Source organism: Meriones unguiculatus, chromosome 21 (genome assembly GCF_030254825.1).
Source record: "Meriones unguiculatus strain TT.TT164.6M chromosome 21, Bangor_MerUng_6.1, whole genome shotgun sequence".
Lineage (NCBI taxonomy): Eukaryota > Metazoa > Chordata > Mammalia > Rodentia > Muridae > Meriones > Meriones unguiculatus.
The window spans coordinates 17782077-17801422 of record NC_083368.1 but is presented as its reverse complement, the minus strand read 5'-3'; the positions used below and the strand labels follow the sequence as shown (position 1 = coordinate 17801422).

General features: G+C 36.4%; 1 protein-coding gene across 4 annotated transcripts in view; it reads left to right on the top strand.

Moving 5' to 3' along the window:
* Kmt2e (lysine methyltransferase 2E (inactive)) overlaps positions 1-19346 on the top strand; it is a 68750-nt gene that overhangs the window by 16642 nt on the left and 32762 nt on the right. For all 4 annotated transcript variants that reach the window (XM_021644382.2, XM_021644384.2, XM_021644383.2 and 1 more), the window contains 5 exons: positions 353-537; positions 9714-9828; positions 11343-11572; positions 14761-14841; positions 17913-17971. In XM_021644382.2, coding sequence (XP_021500057.1) covers positions 467-537; positions 9714-9828; positions 11343-11572; positions 14761-14841; positions 17913-17971 — 556 coding nt within the window. In that variant the 5' untranslated portion in view covers positions 353-466. The remainder of the gene's footprint in view (positions 1-352; positions 538-9713; positions 9829-11342; positions 11573-14760; positions 14842-17912; positions 17972-19346) is intronic.

Genomic DNA, 19346 nt, shown 5'->3' with positions numbered 1-19346 from the left:
CTAGTTTTTTTCCCTAAAGATTGTTAGATTCAGAAAACTTCTTTTTTTCTTTCCTTCTTTAATATACTGGAATTGAACCCAGGGACTCAAGCATGCCAAGCCCACAATCTCAGCTGGGCTATATCTCCAGAAATTTCTCTTTTGATCATGAATGTGTAGTGTATTTCCAAGAAGAATATAAAAAGCTACTTTGTTTGTTTGTTTGTTTTTAGGTACACTTTTACATTGTATTGGTACCTTAATAAAAATGCTTTCTTCACTTATTTACCATTGTTTCAGTATAACTGGTTGTCGCTGTACTTTGCTAATTAAGATGGTTCTTAACTCTTTTGTTCCCATTTCTTTTACACAGGTTTTGTGGATGCACTTAGATGTTTGCAATGAGCACTGTGGCTGGCATGCCCCAGTATTCTGGATACCAATGCATAGGACTCCATAGTAATCGAATTTACCAGAGGCGAACGTCATGAGCATAGCGATCCCATTGGGGGTTGACACAACAGAAACATCATACTTGGAAATGGCTGCAGGCTCAGAGTAAGTTTTAAATACAGGTATTTTAGATATAGAAAGGCAAAATGTTTCATGCAGTTGTTATATCCAAATAGGGATTATTTACATGTGTCATTTGCACTCTCAGAAGTTAAAAAGGCAAAATTCCTTTAAGATTATTTTTATAAATAACCTTTGTTCTAAAATTCTGTCTTTTGGGAATTTTTTTCTTTGTATTTTCCCCTTGCAGTACTTCACCATTTAAAGAAAATGGTTTTTCTTTTGTGTTACATAAAAGTATATGTTTCTTAGGCATAATTTTTCCTGAGAAGAGAACACAAAGTTTAAATGGTACTAGTTTTTATTTTGTGACAACCACCAGAACTTTTGTGGTTTAATTATCAAACTTTTAAACTCTCTGTTTTTAACATAAGACCTTGAGGCTTAAAAAGACTGGTAACACATTTATTTCCCATTTTACAGAAATATTTTGATGCTGTTTTCCTAATATATTTAAAAATAATTAGCATGTTGCTTCCTTTTCATTTCCAATTCACTGTCAAAAGAGACCAAAGGATTATTATGTAAGTTGTTAGATGTTGATGGGTATTGTGGATGTATGTCTGAAGCCCTAGCTATTTTATACTCAGAGAGGAGGATTGCCTGGTCCAGCCTGGTCTACCTAACTACATTGCCTCAGGAAAAAAAAAAAAAAAAGAGGTCAAGGAGATGTGTCTGAGATTCTCTTTTTCTGTACATTTGTTTAATAACTGTATATGAATTGATACTTACTTCAAAATCAAGTATTTAATGTTTTTTATTATACTAATGTAATGAGTATATAATTTTAAATTATGTTTGAATTTTAAGGAAAATTGGATAGCTGAAATGAAGTCACTAATAAACTAATTTAAAATGTAGAACGTGCTCAGTGTTTAAGGTTTAAGTGCGCAGTGTTTAATACTAGATCATATTTAGTAAGGCCAAAGAAGATTTGTTACATTAGGCATAATTATCCTGTCAGTACCTTTTGGATCTGCAAACAAATGGTTTCATAAAGTCTGGTATTTCCATTCCCAGTAATATTTACAAGTGTCATTCCATTAAATCTATTTTTTTGTTATGTATTTGTTATTCTGTCAGCACGACACTTGGAAAAAAAGCATCATCTCATTTTGTTCTTGTGTTTTATTTCTTATTCCCTATTACCTTGCTACAATATATATACTACAATAAGATTCTGTTTCAAGATCTTAAGTTTATTTTAAAAAAGTACTTGTAAATATTTCACGGTCACATTTAAATAAAGTCATTCTATTGACACATGCCTATTATAACCCAGCACTCAGGAAGTAGGGGTAAGAGGATTTCTATAAATTCAAAGCCAACTTGGTCTACATAGTAAATTACAGGCCAGTCAGTATTACATAGGGAGACATTGTCTCTAAAAACAACGCAAGGTAAGCAAGCAAACAAAATCCAAAGAAAACAAAAAGCAGTACAGCTTTTTAAAATAGGATTTTATATGTGTTTGTATGTACATAGTATGCTTGCATGAACCTTGGGACATCAGAAGAGGAGGTAAGATCTTAAACTGGACTTATAGGCTATTGTGGACCCTCATGGATACTGTGAACAAAATCTGTGTCCAGTGCTCTTTACTGCTGAAGTATCTTTCCAGTCCCATTCACAACTGTCTACTATATGTAATACTAATATTAACAAACACAAAGCTTAGATTTTGGTGACTAGAAGTGAAGTTGAAGGCAGCTACTTGAGACTTACTACCAGTCCCAGTGCAGGTTGACATAGTGACTACCTTGGCTTTCTTACTGATCCCTGACATAACTCTTGATCCAGGTTTTAAAAATAGAAAAAGTAATATTATATTCAAAGGAAAAATGTAAAAAAAAAAGTGTCAAAATAAAAACCCTACTGGTCAGCAATATATATATTTTAAATTAGGAAGCTATGGTTCCCCACTCAGTGCTTTAACTAGCTGTATGTCCCTAATTGCAGATAGGATAATTTTATAGACAATATAAACTCTGTGGATTCTGATTTTTGAACTCTGTGGATTTTGTTCTTACAACATATGCCAATGCAAATGGTCATTAATCCATGTGTCAGGTGACTACTGAACTAATAAATAAAGCACCCCTAGACAAATAAGATAATAGATCTCAGAGGAAAAAGACTAGGCTAGTGGAGGAAGCTCTGCTTGCTGGGCTAATAATAGTCCATCCTAGCCCTTTCTGCATGAGAGGTAAGATGGGAGTTCTGAGTCTCCCTCTATTACAGATTGAAGAAGCCAAAGTCGTAGAGCAGACAAGTGGCAGCAGCAGGGCCTAATGAGTTTGAGGGTTCTCCTGTCACCGGCTGTTGGTAACACTGAAACAGTGGCTTATGGAGTGTAAGCGCTGTGGTTTGGCTGGTTTGTTCATGTAGGAGTCCTGCTCTAGCAGCAGTAGATTGAGTACAGTGAATTACTGAGGAAAGTAGTCTTGGTCTTGTAATAAGACAGAAAGTTGAACAAAATAGAGAACATTTTCAGCTTTTTGCTAGAATTTCATTTTATTATTTGTTTACAATTTGGTTTCTCAAGAAGGGGTTTCTTTGTGTAGCCCTGATTGGCCTAGACTCTCTCTGTTGACCAAGCTGGCCTTGAACTCACAGAGATCTGCCCGCCTCTACCTTCCAGAGTGCTGGCCTGCCATTACCCAGCATTTTATTTATTTTTCAAAAACATTTTATTTTTACTTTTAATTATATGTAGGTATTTGTGCTTGCATGTGGGCATTTGCACATGAGGGAAATGCCTGCAGGTGCTGGAAACATCTGATGCCTTGGAGCTGGAGTCGCTCATCATGGATGAGTCGCCTGATAAGGACCGAATTTGAGTCATCTAGAAGAGCAGCCAGTGCTGTTGATCACTAAGCCATCTCTAGCCCATTTTATTCTACAGTAGACTTTCTTCTGTTCTTTCTGTACTTATCTTCAGTACTCCAGTCATCTCAATCATGCATTTTATCATGCATAAGCAAATAAAATGAAATAAAAGCACAGAAGGGAAGAACTGCTGGAGCTAAAAGTAGGAGGAGGTACAAATGGGAAGTATTTGGTTCCCCCGCCTTTTGGTCTTAAAAAAAAAATGACTTTTTCTTCTCAGACACTGGAATTTGAGTATTAGCATTGTGTCTTTTAATTACTATTATGTAATATCTTCAGTGATGTTTGTTACAAATCATAATGAGCTGTTATTCCTGTTTTTTGTTTAATGAAATGAACAGTTAAAAAATCTGACATGTATGAGTTAGAAATTAATTACGGGGGCAGAGAGATGGCTCAGCAGTTAAAAGCACATTCTGTTCCTTCAAAGGACCCAAGTTTGCTCCCTAGTCTCCACATCAGTGGCTCATAATGCTTGTAACTCCAGCTCCAGGGGAGCTGATACTTCTGGCCTCTAGGTACCCAAAGTCCTGTCACACACACCCCCCACAGACACATATACACATATTTTAAAATAATAAAGATAAATTTAAAAAGAAAATTAATCTGGAGGACTACGCATCCTGTGTCCAGTAATCCAATCAAAGCTGAATAATGTGACTAGGAGCACTAAACCAAGATAGCTAAGTTTCCTTCTGCCTTCTTCAGTCACTAACATGGCTGTAAGCCCTTGCAGCCAATAGTTATTTTAGAAATTGTTGTCCTTATTTGCAGAAAGAAATTTGAAATCTTGGTAGATAAAACTTTCTCAAAATTTGAGACTCAATTTTATTTGTTTGCTTGCTTTGCTGTAATATGTGTCTTTCCAGTATCACTAGAGCCACCTGCTGACAGAATTCATTAATTTGTTGATGCTTGAATATTCTGAGTTTGAATTTGTATAATTTAAGGATCTAAATGTTTTGTCTATCATGAAACGGTTGCAGTGTATTTGATCCATTCTCCACCAACACCTGTTTTCTGGTTCTTTAGATTTTTTTCCTACAGTTTCATTTATTTTGGGTGTGCAGACTGTGGGTACACCCATGGCATGGTATTTGTGTAGAGGTTAGAGAACAACTCATAGGAACCGATTCTTTTCTTGTTACCCAACTCGGGGGTAGGTGTGGAAAAAGAGTGCTAGCTGCTCTTCCAGAGGACCAGATTTTGGGTCCCAGCACCCACATCAGTTGGCTTAAACTGCTTGTAAGCCTATTACTGTTTCATAACTTAAGAGTACTTAACTTATAGGTATAATTAACACTAGTAAATTTTATAGGAATGGTGGGGACAGTGTAGTTTTGTTTATTGTTTATTTAAACTTTATTTACCTGTATTTTATGTGCATTGGTGTTCTGCATGCATGCATGTCTATGTGAGTGTTAAATCATGGAGTTACAGTTGTAAGCTGCCATGTGTTGCTGGGATTTTAACCTGGGTCCTCTGGAAAAACAGTTAACTGCTGGGCCATCTCTCCAGCCCCAGGGACAGTCTAGTTTGATGGGAAGAATGCTGGACCAATTTAAGAGAGCTAGACGTTAGTATTCTTTCTTTCTCCAGATAGCATGGTGGAGCTGGAAGATAGCCTATCAGTAAGGCGCACTGGCTGTTAGAGTCCCTGACCCTGATCCCACCACCACCTTTGCAGCTCACAGATGCAAATAACTCTCGCCCAGGGAACTGACACCCTCTTCCGACCTCAGCTGCCAGACATGCTTATGGTACTCAGACATACATACAGGCAAAGTACCCGTTCACATTTAACAACAAAAAACTTTCCATGTTTTTAGGACATTGTTTTATAGAGCCATTAATTATATGGTGTGGTATCCATTGCCTCTCTTGGGAGGGTTAGAACTTGAGAGTTTGTAACACTTAGAAGAGACAGATCTCCCTTCACCTCCCTTCATCAGGCTAACCTCTGGTCTTCAAAGTTCCTCCTAGAACTGCAACTGAACAATACTTAGGAACAAAGAGACCCCTTCCCTGACCAGTTCTTGTCCTAGTACCCATACCCCTAGGACTCGGCACCTCAACAGTCACGATAGCCTTGTGATAGCGTTATATCAGCAGCCCATTACTACAAGTTCTAGCCCAAGACAGTGCTGCTTTCAGTCTCCAGGTCATCTGAGAGAAAGGAAACCACACCCTGAAACTCCCTTAGGGCCAGAGGCAGACTGGCCTGACCGCACACTTTTATTTTTTATTATGCTTACTTTGCTTACCAAAGCTTAACTATAGCATTTCACCTTCTCCAGGCCCTAGTACCACCCCAAGGATTAGAGGTAGGCCTATGTGGCTCAACTGTGTTAACCCTTGACCTCATGTTATTTTTATTTCTCTTACATTTCTACAGTTCCTTGGTCACTTTCTGAAAATGTAGGTCTGTACAGATTCTTAGATCCTTGCATTACTTTCCTTTGTATTAGCTTTCTTGACACATACAATTTGGCTTTTTCTTTTGATAATGCCACTGTCACATTAAATCTGCTGCCTGGTTTTCTCATTTGGGGGAATACTGGGGGTTGACTCCAGGGCCTCACTTCTGCTAAGCCTGTGATCTGTTGCTGAGCAACAACTCCAGCCCTGTATTGTCTGGTCATGTGACAGGATAAAATATTTCTTTTATTTTCTATTATGATAAAAATATTTTTTTAATCCACCTTTAGGGGTACAGTTTCAATTGTCATTAAGTGTAGACAGGATGTTGAATAGCTGTCACCAATTTCTAAATGTTTTCCTCACCCTAAACAAAAACTTCATTAAGTAATAATCTTTCTTTCTCTTTATTTATTCCCAGCACTTTGTAAATTGTATTTGGTTTCTATCTCTGCCTATTCTGGGTTTCTCTTATAAGTGGGATTATAAAATGTTTATTTTCTTGTTCCTGCCTTACTTTACTAGTGTAATTCTCACCCTCTTACAGTCTTTGCACCTTCTCTTCCTCAATGTTCCCTGAGCCTTATGTGGGGAAGTTGTTTTGTAGATGTGTCCATTGCAACTGGGTCCACAACTCTGCGTTTTGATTGGTTGTGTAATGGTCTCTGTTGCATAGGGAAGTTTCATTGATGAGGAATATGCTTATCTGTGGGTATAAGGACAAATATTTAGAATGTAGTTAGGAATTATGCTAGTTTAGGTGGTTATACATTCCCCTTCAAGATCCATGACTTCACTAGCCCTGATTTGTTCTTTGTTTTTAATTTTTTTAAAAGTACATTTACTTATTAGTTGTGTGCTTATGTATGAGCCTGGGCCCCATTGCCACAGTGCATTTGTAAAGGTCAGAGGACAACTTTCAGGAATCTGTTCTGTCCTTCCACCATGTGGGTCTCAGGAATTGTCCTTGTATTGTGAATCTTGACAAGCCTTTATTCACGGAGCCATCTCACTGGCCCTAATGCAACTTATTGATGACACATTTTGTCTTCTTATTATGTAGGCATTTATGCAGATATATAAAACAATAGTTTCTATATACCCAAAAATTTATATCATTATTTTCTTAGCCTTGCTGTTAAGAAATGATTAAAGCTTTGTGGTGTTTTAAGAGCTTTTAGAAAGAAAATGTCTAACCTTGATTATAGCATTTTGTTATTCATATGTAAATATAGTAAGTTTTCTTAGATTTTATAATTTTCCATTTGAACATTGAAAATATTTCTAGTTTCATGAATAATGATATAACAGATATGTCAAACCCGTGGTCTGTGTTTAGTGGTAATTGCTTCCTTAGGGTAAATTCCTCAAAAAGGCCCTTCTGAGTCAGACGATGCTTATTAAACTTGGAAATCCTCTTGTCTTAGCCTCATGAATGCTGGTCTTTTTATTTTAATTAAATACTGCATTATAGTTAAGGACAATCATTATACTTTCTGTGTAAGCCCAATGGCCTGAGTTCTATCCTTGGAACCGCCACTACCACCAAGGAAGGAGAGAACTGAAAGTCTGATCTTGATATGTCACAGCACACATACAGTTTTAAATTAATAAGTGCCAACCAGTATTTTTAGAATATTTGTTTCCTTGTTTTAAAGATTGCTTTTAGTCGATCATCAAAATGACTTACCTCCAAGCATGATGCCCTTATCTGGGCATCTCAGAGTTCACATGATGGAAGGAGAAAGCTGACTCCTAAAAGTTGTCCTCTGATTTCTGTGTGTGCTCTCTGTTACCGATTGTATATATGTATACATATATATGTATAAAATCACTTGTAATAAGTATAAATATTCAGTATAGGGGTCTGCTTAAAACCATTTTGTGCCTTCTTATATGGCCTTTCTTGTCATTGTTGTAGCCATTTTTGAATTGTGATATTCTTAAAAGTACTTGGCTGTTTTACATGCTCAAATGTATCTACATTTACATGAAAACCTGATTTTATTTCATTAACTACTCCATAGTACCAGTTTTGTCCATTTAGCATTTTGGAAGTGGAGGCAGGAGGATCAGGAGTTCAAGGCTAACCTTTAGCTACATAGAGAGTTCTAGATTGTACTATTTCCTCCCCATTTTCCAAAAAGAAGTCAGGCATGTTATCTTAATAGTCAGAAACTTGAGGCAAGGGGCAGGAGAGATCGCTCAGTGGTTAAGATCACTGGCTGTTCTTTCAGAGGGTCTAGATTTAATTCCCAGCACCACATGGTAGCTTACAATTGTCGGTAACTCCAGTTCTAGGAGATCCATCCGACACCCTCACACAGACACACATGCAGGCAAGACACCAGTATACATAAAAATAAATCATTAAAAAAAGAAACCTGAGGCAAATAAGCAATTATTACAAGAGTAAAGTAAATATATTAATTATAAAGTAAAATTAAAGTAAATAAATATATTCTTAGTTTTTAAAATGTATAGCTGTGTAACATAAAATTAGAAAGGGATACATGGAATAAATGTTGACATGGGAATGGAGGAAGATGTAGTATTTTGCTTTTATAAGTACTTTTGTATTTGAATTTCATACATGAGCATGTACTAATTTTGAAACTGTGAGACAAATTTAGGAGTGTACTTAACAGGTATTAGTTTTCAAAGTATCCTGAATATGTTGGAGAGTGTAATCTCTAGCATGACTCAGCAATCTCATTTGTGCTATTTTCTGTTCATTCTGGCACACTGGGTTTTTTGACATCATCCATTTAGCACTAAGTTGAGCTTGTATGAGGTAGGCTAAGAAAGTGTTAACTGTAAAAGTTGTTTTTATTCACCTGATCTCAGGACCCATTTAGGGAATGCTATGAATAAGAAGTAGGATAAAAATTGTCATGAAAAAAAATCAGGTAGTGCCTGCAGTATTCTGAAATAAAGGCACAGAAACAGACAGTGTTGTTCTGGATTTGAAAAGGAGAGAATTGACCTTGGGTGTTGATCCTGCCATTACACTGATAAATAACAATTAGATAAAACTGAGCTGGGTTGTAGGGTGTTGTTATAAATAAAGTAGTTGGGAAAATATTATAGGTAAAATGCTAGGGCAAGGAGCTTTCAAAGCAACAACAGTTGGGAAGTTGGTGCTTATCAATTAAGTCATTTCTGTCACTTAACTCTTAGTAAGCCAGATCTAAAAGTTACTCACTAAATATAGATTACTGCTTGTATTTTTTCAGCCATAAATCCTGGTTCAGTGTGAGGTTCCTTGTTCTTTAACTTGATGACATTTCCCCAGAGTCTGATCTTTCCCAGCACGTTCAACACATACTGTTTTAACCACTGAAATGCATATGTAAAATTCAAGCCAGAGTCTATATAGATTCAGTCCATCTTTGGTCTTACTGACCATTTCTTCCACTCTGGCCACTGCTTTGCATGTTTCTTAGTGACACTGGGTAGATTGCATAAAGCTTGGTCTCTAGTAATTTGAAGTTTTGGTTTTGTTTTGTTTTGAGCCATGGTTTGTACTTAGAGCCCATGCTGGCACTAAACTCTTAATTCTCCTAACTCAGTTCCCCACTGTGCTATGATTATAGACATGCACCATCATTCCCAGCAGTGGACAGACACCTTTTAAACGACAGGAAACTAATTGAACTTGGCATTAGGATCTTTAAAGCTTTTTGTTATGACACAGAATCTACATAGGATGAATCTACCCATTAGCTATGCACACTGTAAATAGATACTGCATTTATTTTGACAGTATTTTAGTATAAGCACTTATAAATCTTAAAGGATTAAAACAGAAAAATGAATGGAATTTTCTAATTGATGGAACTTCTTTCCCCTAGACCAGAATCCGTAGAAGCTAGTCCTGTGGTAGTTGAGAAATCCAACAGTTATCCCCACCAGTTATACACCAGCAGCTCCCATCATTCACACAGTTATATTGGTTTGCCCTATGCGGTAAGTGTCAAATGTTTCTTCAGAAAGCTCTAATAAAGTTAGAAGGTGTTGAAAGTAGATGTGTGTAGTATTGTGCTTAAGACTATATCTGAAAGGCAGCTGTTTCATAGTTTCTGTGTAGTTAAATGTATAGTTTATGTTTTAACCTAACTATGCTGTTAAGGAAATAAAATTATGTAAGAGAAAGTATGTGGTTTTTTTTTATTGTTACTGTATTTATGTTGATATTTTTAACCTCAATGAAAAGACTGGATAAGGTTAGATTCTATTTATTGTTAATTCTAAGTTATGTAGTAATTAGTAAATTTTGTGGGGTTTTTTTTGTTTGTTTGTTTGTTTGTTTTTCCCTAAGGATTTATTTTTATCTTTTTTGTTTGGTTTTGTTTTTTGAGACAGGGTTTCTGTCTAACCCTGGAACTAGCTGTGTAGACCAAGCTGCCTCAAAACTCAGAGATCTGCCTGCCTCTACCTCCCTACTCCCCAGTGCTGGGATTAAAAATGTACAGCACCACACCTGACTGTTAATAGTTTTAATTATGGTGTGTTCTGCGTGTGGGTAAGGACAGGTATCTGAGGAGGCACTGGGTTCTTTGTAGCTGGAGTTACAGTGGCTATGAGCAGCCTGATGTGGGTTCGAGAACCTAACTTGGGTCCCCTGGGAGAGCACCATATGCCACTTCCTAACTGTTAAGACATCTCTTTGGCTCCACCTTATTGTTACGTATCACTTTATGTTGAACTTAATATGTAATTTTTAAAACAAACTCTTGAAAGGTACTTTTCATCCTATTTCACAGCTAAGGGGATAAAAAGCTTATTCCCTTAATTTGTTTGCTACTGAAGGTCCTATATTTCAATTCAAAGAGTTACGAGGTTGGATACATTGTGATTACTAGGAAACTATAGTTATGAGAGATTTTATTACTTAGAGGAGAATAAACATTGACCAGGAATGTAAAAACCCATCTTACATACTTTACAGTGATGATGTAATATGTTTACTGTTTCACTACATTTATTTGTCTGGAGGATTAGGGGGTGTACCATAGCACATGGGTGGAAATCAAGTAGGTTGTCTTCCATCACTTATGTCCTGGGTAGTGAACTCAGGTTGCTAGGCTCTGGGGCAAGCATCTTTACTGCTGAGCCATCTCACCAGCCCTGTTTTTTGCTATTTGTGAGCTTTTCTGTTCCTGTGGAGTTTGGGTTTTTACCCTTATTCTCACATCGTAGACTTGCTCTCTTCTTGAAAGTGAAACTGTGTGTTCACAGGACTGGAAATGTGGTTTCTGCTGTAGAGGGAGGGGAAATGTCATTGATGTGAAGGTCACCTTCACCTTCTAGACAGTGACATTAACTTAGCACTGTGATTTAATTATTAGTCTTATGCCATTGTTTTAATGGTATTAAGGAAGAAATGGACCGATTTTATGTTAAGTATTCAAAAATGTATTTAATTTGCATAGTTTATGTCATTGAAACTCATATTGTGCTGTTTTTGTTCTCGTATTTAGGACCATAATTATGGTGCTCGTCCCCCTCCAACACCTCCGGCATCCCCTCCTCCATCAGGTCTCATTAGCAAAAATGAAGTAGGCATATTCACCACTCCTAATTTTGATGAGACTTCCAGTGCTACTACAATCAGCACATCTGAAGATGGAAGTTACGGTACTGATGTAACCAGGTGCATATGTGGTTTTACACATGATGATGGATACATGATCTGTTGTGACAAATGCAGGTAAATATTTCATACCATTAGCTTATTTCTTCTTGAATGCTTTTAACCTTTGATTATTAGTTTGGAAAAAATAGTTTGGTCACTTTTGAAAGAATTAATTTCTTTTAAAATAAGATGTCTGCTTTGTTTGATGCAATTTACTTCCTCCTAGAAAAAAAATCCTTCTTTAAAAGAAGCTATTTTAGGGCTGGAGAGAGGTCTCAGCAGTAACAAACCATACTAATCTTGAAGAGGACCCCAGTTCAGTTCCCAGTACCCACATGAGGCAATGCAAAACCACCTGTGATTCCAGCTTCAGGAGATCTAATCCTCTTCTGGCCTCCATAATCTTTCCTTCACACACACACACACACACACACACACATTAAATCTAAAAAAGTAAAAAACTTTTATAATTTATTAGAAATCTCTGTTATGAGTTAAGCAATAATCAGTTTTAAACTATATTAAAGGATCCTAATCGGTGTTTGATTTTATTTTCTTATAACCTCTGGCTTGAACCTTGTAGCACTTTGGAGTCTTCTTGAACCAGAAACCAGCCTCCCCTCCCCCAACCTGGTTCAGCTACCAAGAAAGGCCTCCTCCCCTGGAGAAGGTGATTGGGACAGAAAGTGGGGCTTCTTTCCACCCTGCCTGCCTTCTTTCCTCCCTCTGCTTCTGTCTTTTCTCTCTGTCTGTCTGTCTCTGTCTCTCTTTCTGTCTTTAGGAGAGGCTTTGTGAGAATGCAGATGAAACAATGGAATGCCAGCTTTGAAGTGACTAAGTCCACTCCCTGCCTAGGACAGGGGGCAGAGAGTGTTTAAGCAGCACATTGTAAAGGGAACAATTTGATGCTGCACAGAATGTCCTGGCCCTGGTCCTTATGGCATAGCTTCATTATCTGAGTTGATGTCACATGGCTCTGTAAATCCCTATTTGAAAGTGAGTTAAACTTCAATCGAGAGCCAACACTACATTTTTCTGTTATTTGTAAATTGTTCCATCAATTAGATTAAATCATTAGCTTTTAAGTGTCACTGATAGAAGTGTGTGTATTTTAAAAAGTTAATTTATCTGTGAATACATAGGAAATTAATGTACAGTGTACAATGTGAAATTTAGGTTGTGTTTTTTGTTTTTTTTTCTTTTTTAAAAACATTTTCTCAAGACAAGGTTTCTATGTGTGTAGCCCTGGCTGTCCTGGACTCACTTTTTAATACCAGGATGGCCTCACACTTTCAGAGATCTACCTGCCTCTGCCTCCCTGAGACCTGGGATTAAAGGTGTGTGCCACCACATCTGGTTTTCTTAAATGTAAGATAATGATTTTATTTTAACAATAACATTCCATGGTACCTTCAAAATTGAGAAATAAATTTTCATTACCTGGTATTTAAGTATTGTCTGGTAAATTTATTGAGGAGGCAAGTTTACAAAACTAAATGACTTCGGGATGTATTTTCTGCTTTATATTAGAAAATATCCATTCTTACTGTATTCAGTTATATAAAAGATCTCTTTGGTTTTTTTCAGAACAGGTTTTCTCTGTGTCCTTGGCTGTCCTGGACTTGCTTTGTAGACCAGGTTGGCCTCAAACTCACAGCAGTCTGCTGGCCTGTGCCTCCCGGAGTGCTGGTTTTCAGGCAAAAAGAGCTTTTTTAATGTGATAAATTACTATGTAGCAGTATTTTTATTGAAAGTATAATCTAAGGAATGTTTTTTTTAATACAGTTACTCAAATGGATATATAATAAATGGCTATTACTGTTTGATATTCATGCAGATATCCTTATGAATTTGTTTTGTTTTTTTAAACTAACTACACATTCTTGAAGTTACAGTTTTTGGATTATTTAAGGTCTTTGCCTTGAAGTGACTCAGTGTCTGTCTGTCTATGTCTATCCACCCTACCCAACCTCCTTTTTTTTTTTCATTCAGCCCATTTTGTTCTCCACAGACTAATTTTTATTTCTCTTCCTTACTTTACATTGTTTCTTTGTACTTTTTCAATGTTTCTATTGCTTACATTCAGTGTTTTGACCTCTGACATCTAGAACTCTGCTCTTTTATTTTCTGGATTTGTGTATGTTTTCTGTATAACCTCATAAATTTAACATAATGTGTTATTTAACTCTTTTTGATGATTCACAGTTGAGAAGTAAAAAAATAACACATTACCATTTAGCCTAGAAGTGACATAGGGCTGTGAGGTGGCTCAGTGGCTGCTCCCAGCCTGCCAAGCTGAGTTTGTTTGGGACCCACATGGTAAAGGGAGAGAACCAACTTGAGAATGTTCCTCTCTGACCTCCGCACTTGGGCTATCGCATGTGCACACACAGATACTCATATGTATACAAAGGTATATTTTACAAAAGTGGGTGATTATGGGTAAGGAATAGGTAGTATTTTTTCTTTTCTTTTCTTTTTTTAAGATTTCGAGTTTGAATTTAAAAGAATTCAAATTCAGTTTCAGGCACTTGAACTTTTGTCAATAACAACAGATTGAGAAGTTTACCGCATGCTTGTCTATATATTTCATTCAAAGTAACTAGGTTGGACCCCTTTCCAGTGGAATGTCTCTTGGATTCTTTGTTTTTGGAATTACCTTAGTTCTGTTCTTTTTAAGTATGAAATGTTAGAAATGTTAGAAGTCTTACTCTTTCTTTCTGTTTCCTTAGCTTTTAATTAATACTGTATGTCACCAAAATTATTAAAATGTGAAAAGGTATAATTTATCTTTGCTCCTTTTCCCTGATTTCACAAAAGGAACAGTTCTCTTAATGTATATTGACTACTTTATGGTCAGCTTCTCATAGCTGATAATTGGTAAATTATTGGTAAATTTCAATAACACCTTTTCTTCCTGTTTTTTCAAATCAGATTCTTGTCATGCTGATTATTGTATAGGGTTTTAATTGGACATCTTCAGGTTTCTAATAACATTTTATTTTTATTTTTTAATAACATTTTAAATGATTACCTGTTACGTTTTAAATTGCATTTGCTTTAGAAATTGATTTTATGCATTTTGTAGTTCCCCCATTATATCTTAAAAATTTTCTACCTAAGACACATTTTATAGTGTGTGCTAAACTCATCAAAGTAGGCATTTCTTAACTGATAGATGGAATACGAAGTCTTAGTTTGTGAATGGTTTTTATGTTTTCTGCTTTTTTTTTTTTGTTATATTTTGTTTTTTTCTTTTTAAGTGTTTGGCAACATATTGACTGCATGGGGATTGACAGACAGCATATTCCTGATACATACCTATGTGAACGTTGTCAGCCCAGGTAAGTTATTAGACCTCATAAGGCTGTTATTTCACTGAAAAATTTTTCACAGAAATTTATTCATGAGTTTCAGAAGAATGAAAATATGAATCCCGGGGCTGGAGATGGCTCAGCAATTCAGAGCACTGACTGCTCTTCCAGAGGACCTGAGGTCAATTCCCAGCAACTAGAAGGTGGCTCATAACCATCTATAATGAGATCTGGTGCCCTCTTCTGGCAACCAGGCATACATGCAGGCAGAACAATGTATACATAGCAAATAAATAAATCTTTAATAGCTAAATACAGGAATCTTTAAAAGAAGATATAAATCCCAATTTAAAGGTGTTGTTCCTGAGGGTGCTACTTGAAATGCTTTCTGCTCTCTACATGCATATGTACCTATGTGCTCACAAGTGTGTATACCGAAACAGTAACAACCAAACACACCTCTCTATATAATAGTTAAATACTAGAAAGAGCTCACAGTCTGCCTCCTGCTTCAGTAATTACCAGCAGTTTTTTTTTTTTTTTAATTTTTTAAACTTTAAGATGAAATATATGCAGGCTGGGACTTGGTGGCATATACCTTTAGTACTAGCACTTGGGAGGCAGGAGCAGGTAGATATTTGAGTTTGAGCCGGGATGGTCTATAGAGGCAGTTCCAGGACTGCCAGGGCTACATAAAGAAACACTGTTTTGAAAAAACAATAACAACAAAAATGTAAAACCCATGAATTTATACGTATAGTTGCAGTTCAAACTAAGAATATACATATTTGTTTCACACCTGTATATTTTTACAAGTTTATCTGGGTCTATATCTTTTTACCAGATAAGAATAATTAATTAGGATGTCCTAATTACTCAATTGCTTAATTCCATAGAATAATACACAGTAACATCAATACTAGCAACATGAATGAAATTATGTAAAACAGTTTAGAATATTTTTCCTTTTGTGGCTATACCACAATGGGATATTAAAGTTAATTTATATGTCACCAGGGTGTGTTGATGCCTGTTGTTTGTGCTGCTACCTGAGGTTATGTGGATGTCTGTGGTCCATGGGGCCATGTAGATGTTCATGGTCGATGCTGCTGCCAGAGGACATGTTGGTGTCTGTGGTCCATGGTGCTGCCAAAGCCATGTTGGTGTTCATTGTCTATGCTGCTACAGGAGACCATGTTGATGTCCATGATTAGGGCAGCCCCAGGAGAGTCTTTTTGTTTGGATGTGTTTTTGTTTAAAGATTTATTTATTATTTATACAACATTCTGCCTGCACACCAGATCTTACTATAGATGGTTATGAGCCACCATGTGGTTGCTGGGAATTGAACTCAGGACTTTTGGAAGAACAGCAAGTCTTTTTAATCTCTGAGCCATCTCTCCAGCCCAGGAGAGTCTTTATAGTATGGTCTGCTCTATCTTACGAGTACGTGAATTATATAGGTGCACTATTGCCCATGGTTTTGGTTAGTTTTTAATGTTAAGAATTGCTTTTTAAAAGTTTTATTTTTGCAGTTACACAGTTCATTGTAAGAAATAATTGTCACACTAAAGTCAAATACATAAAACAAGGTATATTCAGGAAGTCTAAATTCTGCCTTATCCTTTCAACTGCACACCTTTTTGAAACTTGAATTTCTTGTTTCCTTACATAAGACAGACACATGCCTATGTAGATTCCCTCCCTATTCAGCTGAGCAGAAATATCACAACAGAATACCTGCCACTTTTCCTTTCTTCTCTTAAACGTGCTGAAGAGCACTTCATAGTACAATAGAGATGAATTTCTCTCTTCAAGGACTCCTTTATACACCATGATTTATTCTACTAGTCACTTTTGGTGGCTATGTGTTTCCGTAGTCTTTTGCTATTACAGTTAAGTATTACAATTAATATTTACCCAAATGTTTGCTATGTATTGCCAATGAGTGGTGTAGTTTTATTCCACCGACAATAGAGAAGTGTGTCTGTCTTCTCAATTCTCTCAATAGAGAATTTTACAAACTTGGAGTTACTCAATTTAATTAGGTGAGAAATAATAACTTCACTGGTTTGATTTTAAATCCTTATCATGAGTAAAGTTTCTGATTTTACTTTATGGTAACTATTAACCTTTTGACAGTTTTACCTAGTTATTTTTTGTTTTTCTGGAGGTAGGATATCAGCATATATCAGCATATACAAGTCGGCCCTGAATTCCCTACGTAGCTGGAAGCCTACTGTAAACTCAGAGTCTTCCTGCTGCAGTTCCCAAGGGCTGGAATTACAGACATATTCCTCCTTGTCTACCTTGACCAGGAGATTTTGATGGAGCAATATCTGTTGATGAATTCCAGAAGAATTAGTTAAAACTGACCGAGGCTATGAATTAAAAGGGTAATCCGCTGCCACGCTGTGCTGATAGCTGCAGGTCTGAGTGCACATCCATGCACATGCCTTCCTGACCTCAAACACACTAGGTTAGAGCTCTTCTCCAATTCCTGTTAAGATAATCTGTGTATTTAGTTTTTCTATGCAATAGAAAATTTCTTCCTTCTTTGCCTTTTTTGGAGATAGGGTCTCACTGTGTGACTTGGCTGGTCTGGAACTTTCTTATGTAGACGAGGCTGGCCTCAAACTTACAGAGATCCTCCTGGCTCTGCCTCCTACCATGCCTGCAGTAGTATTAAGAACGGAAGCCAGCAGGGTGTGGTGGCATGCAGAGTATATGGAAATGTCTGATATACACTAATTTAATGTTGTACATTTCTTTAAAACAATTTGTGGTTTTAGTTATAATTGCTAATGTGGATTTAATTTTAAGATTTTTTGCTATCAACTTGACTTTGAAAAATGTGCTCACTTTCTAGGTAAACATTTTCTTAATAGAAAGAAATGGAATAACTGATGTATACCTTTCTAGGACATGGATAGGAAATGTGTATATTTACCAGACATATATAATCTGCCAGGCAAAGGGTGCTGAATATATCTTATTTATTCACTAAGAACGTAAGAAAGCATCAAATTCACCACATGAAATCATCTTCATATCTAAGCTTATGGAAGTCTGATGAGTAACATGTTAATGTTTTAACATAGGAATTTGGATAAAGAGAGGGCGGTGCTACTACAACGCCGGAAAAGAGAAAATATGTCAGGTATGTAAAAAGGACCTATTCTAACTTAAAATGAGTGTGATTTAGGGAATAAACGGTCTGAATATTTTTAATTAGCTGTCTAAACACCTGATTTTTTTTATTTTTAATTAAAAAAAAATTTTGTCTGCACACAAGTGATTTGCCTACATGTATGTCTATGTACCACATGTGTGCCTGGTGTCCACAGAAACCAGTGCATTGGATGCCCTAGAACTGAAGTTATCGAGAGTTATGAGCCACCCCCCCCATATGGGTGCTTGGAATCGAACCCCCATCCTCTAGAAGAGCAGCTAGTACTTCTAACTTCAGAGCCATCTCTCCAGCCCCCCAAAACCTTGTTAATGTATTTTGATTGTATGTCTTGTTTATAATCAGGTATAGACTTTTGATTATAGAATATGCATGTTTGAGCCAGAACAAAGCAAATAAAAAGTATAAATCACCTTTTGTTCTCATATACAGATAATCATATACAGATAGTCAGAGTAATCTATTAATTTATCATGAGGCAGTATTTCTTTAATTTTTAGGACACCATTGTCTTAATTTTGCATATGTTACAATTTTTCTGGTTAGGATTTTTATTTTAATTTGTTTTTGCTTTTTAGGTAGGGTCTTCTGTTCAGCCCATGTTGGCCTGAGTTCACTTGCCTGCCCTGCTCTGATGTAATTCAGTTATGTAGTTCATAGTACAGGCTTGTCCCATAACGTGATCCTCTTTTTTGAGGGTGGAAGGGAGTTGGATTTTTTTGATCTTCGTTTTTTTTGAGACAAAATTTCTCTTTATAGCCCTGACTGTTCTGGAACTCTGCTCTCTGGACCATGCTGGCCTTGAATTCAAAGATCTGCCTGCCTCTGCCTCCCAAGTGCTGGGATTAAAAGGACGTGCCACAATGCTCCAGCTTGCCATATTTTTAATTTTGGATTAAGACCAGTACAACCAGTTTCAAATAATCATTTTTTATTCAGCCCTTCTTTTTGGTAGACATTTTTGTTTTGTTTTGTTGTTGTGTAAAGTTCCTCTGATTAAACAAGGGTGCATAAGTTTGCTTTTGTACTTTTATGGAATGACAGGCTAAACTTTTAAGTGAATATATAATTTTTATAGGTATGACTGAATTTCTACTCTTGCAGATTTGAGTTCTGGTAGTCATGTGTACTAGTGCTTATTTCCTGAACCCTTCAGAATATGCCATTAGACATTTATTTATCCTTTATGACTTAATGTATAAGAAAACCATTTATTTTGAATTTAGGTGTGTCTTATGAGTGAGTGATTGAAGTAAGATAAGTTTATTCTTTAGGAACAAGGAAGTAACACTTGCCAGGTGGAGTGTGGCTTTCTTTCATTGCTTAAAATAGAAGTATTAAAGTG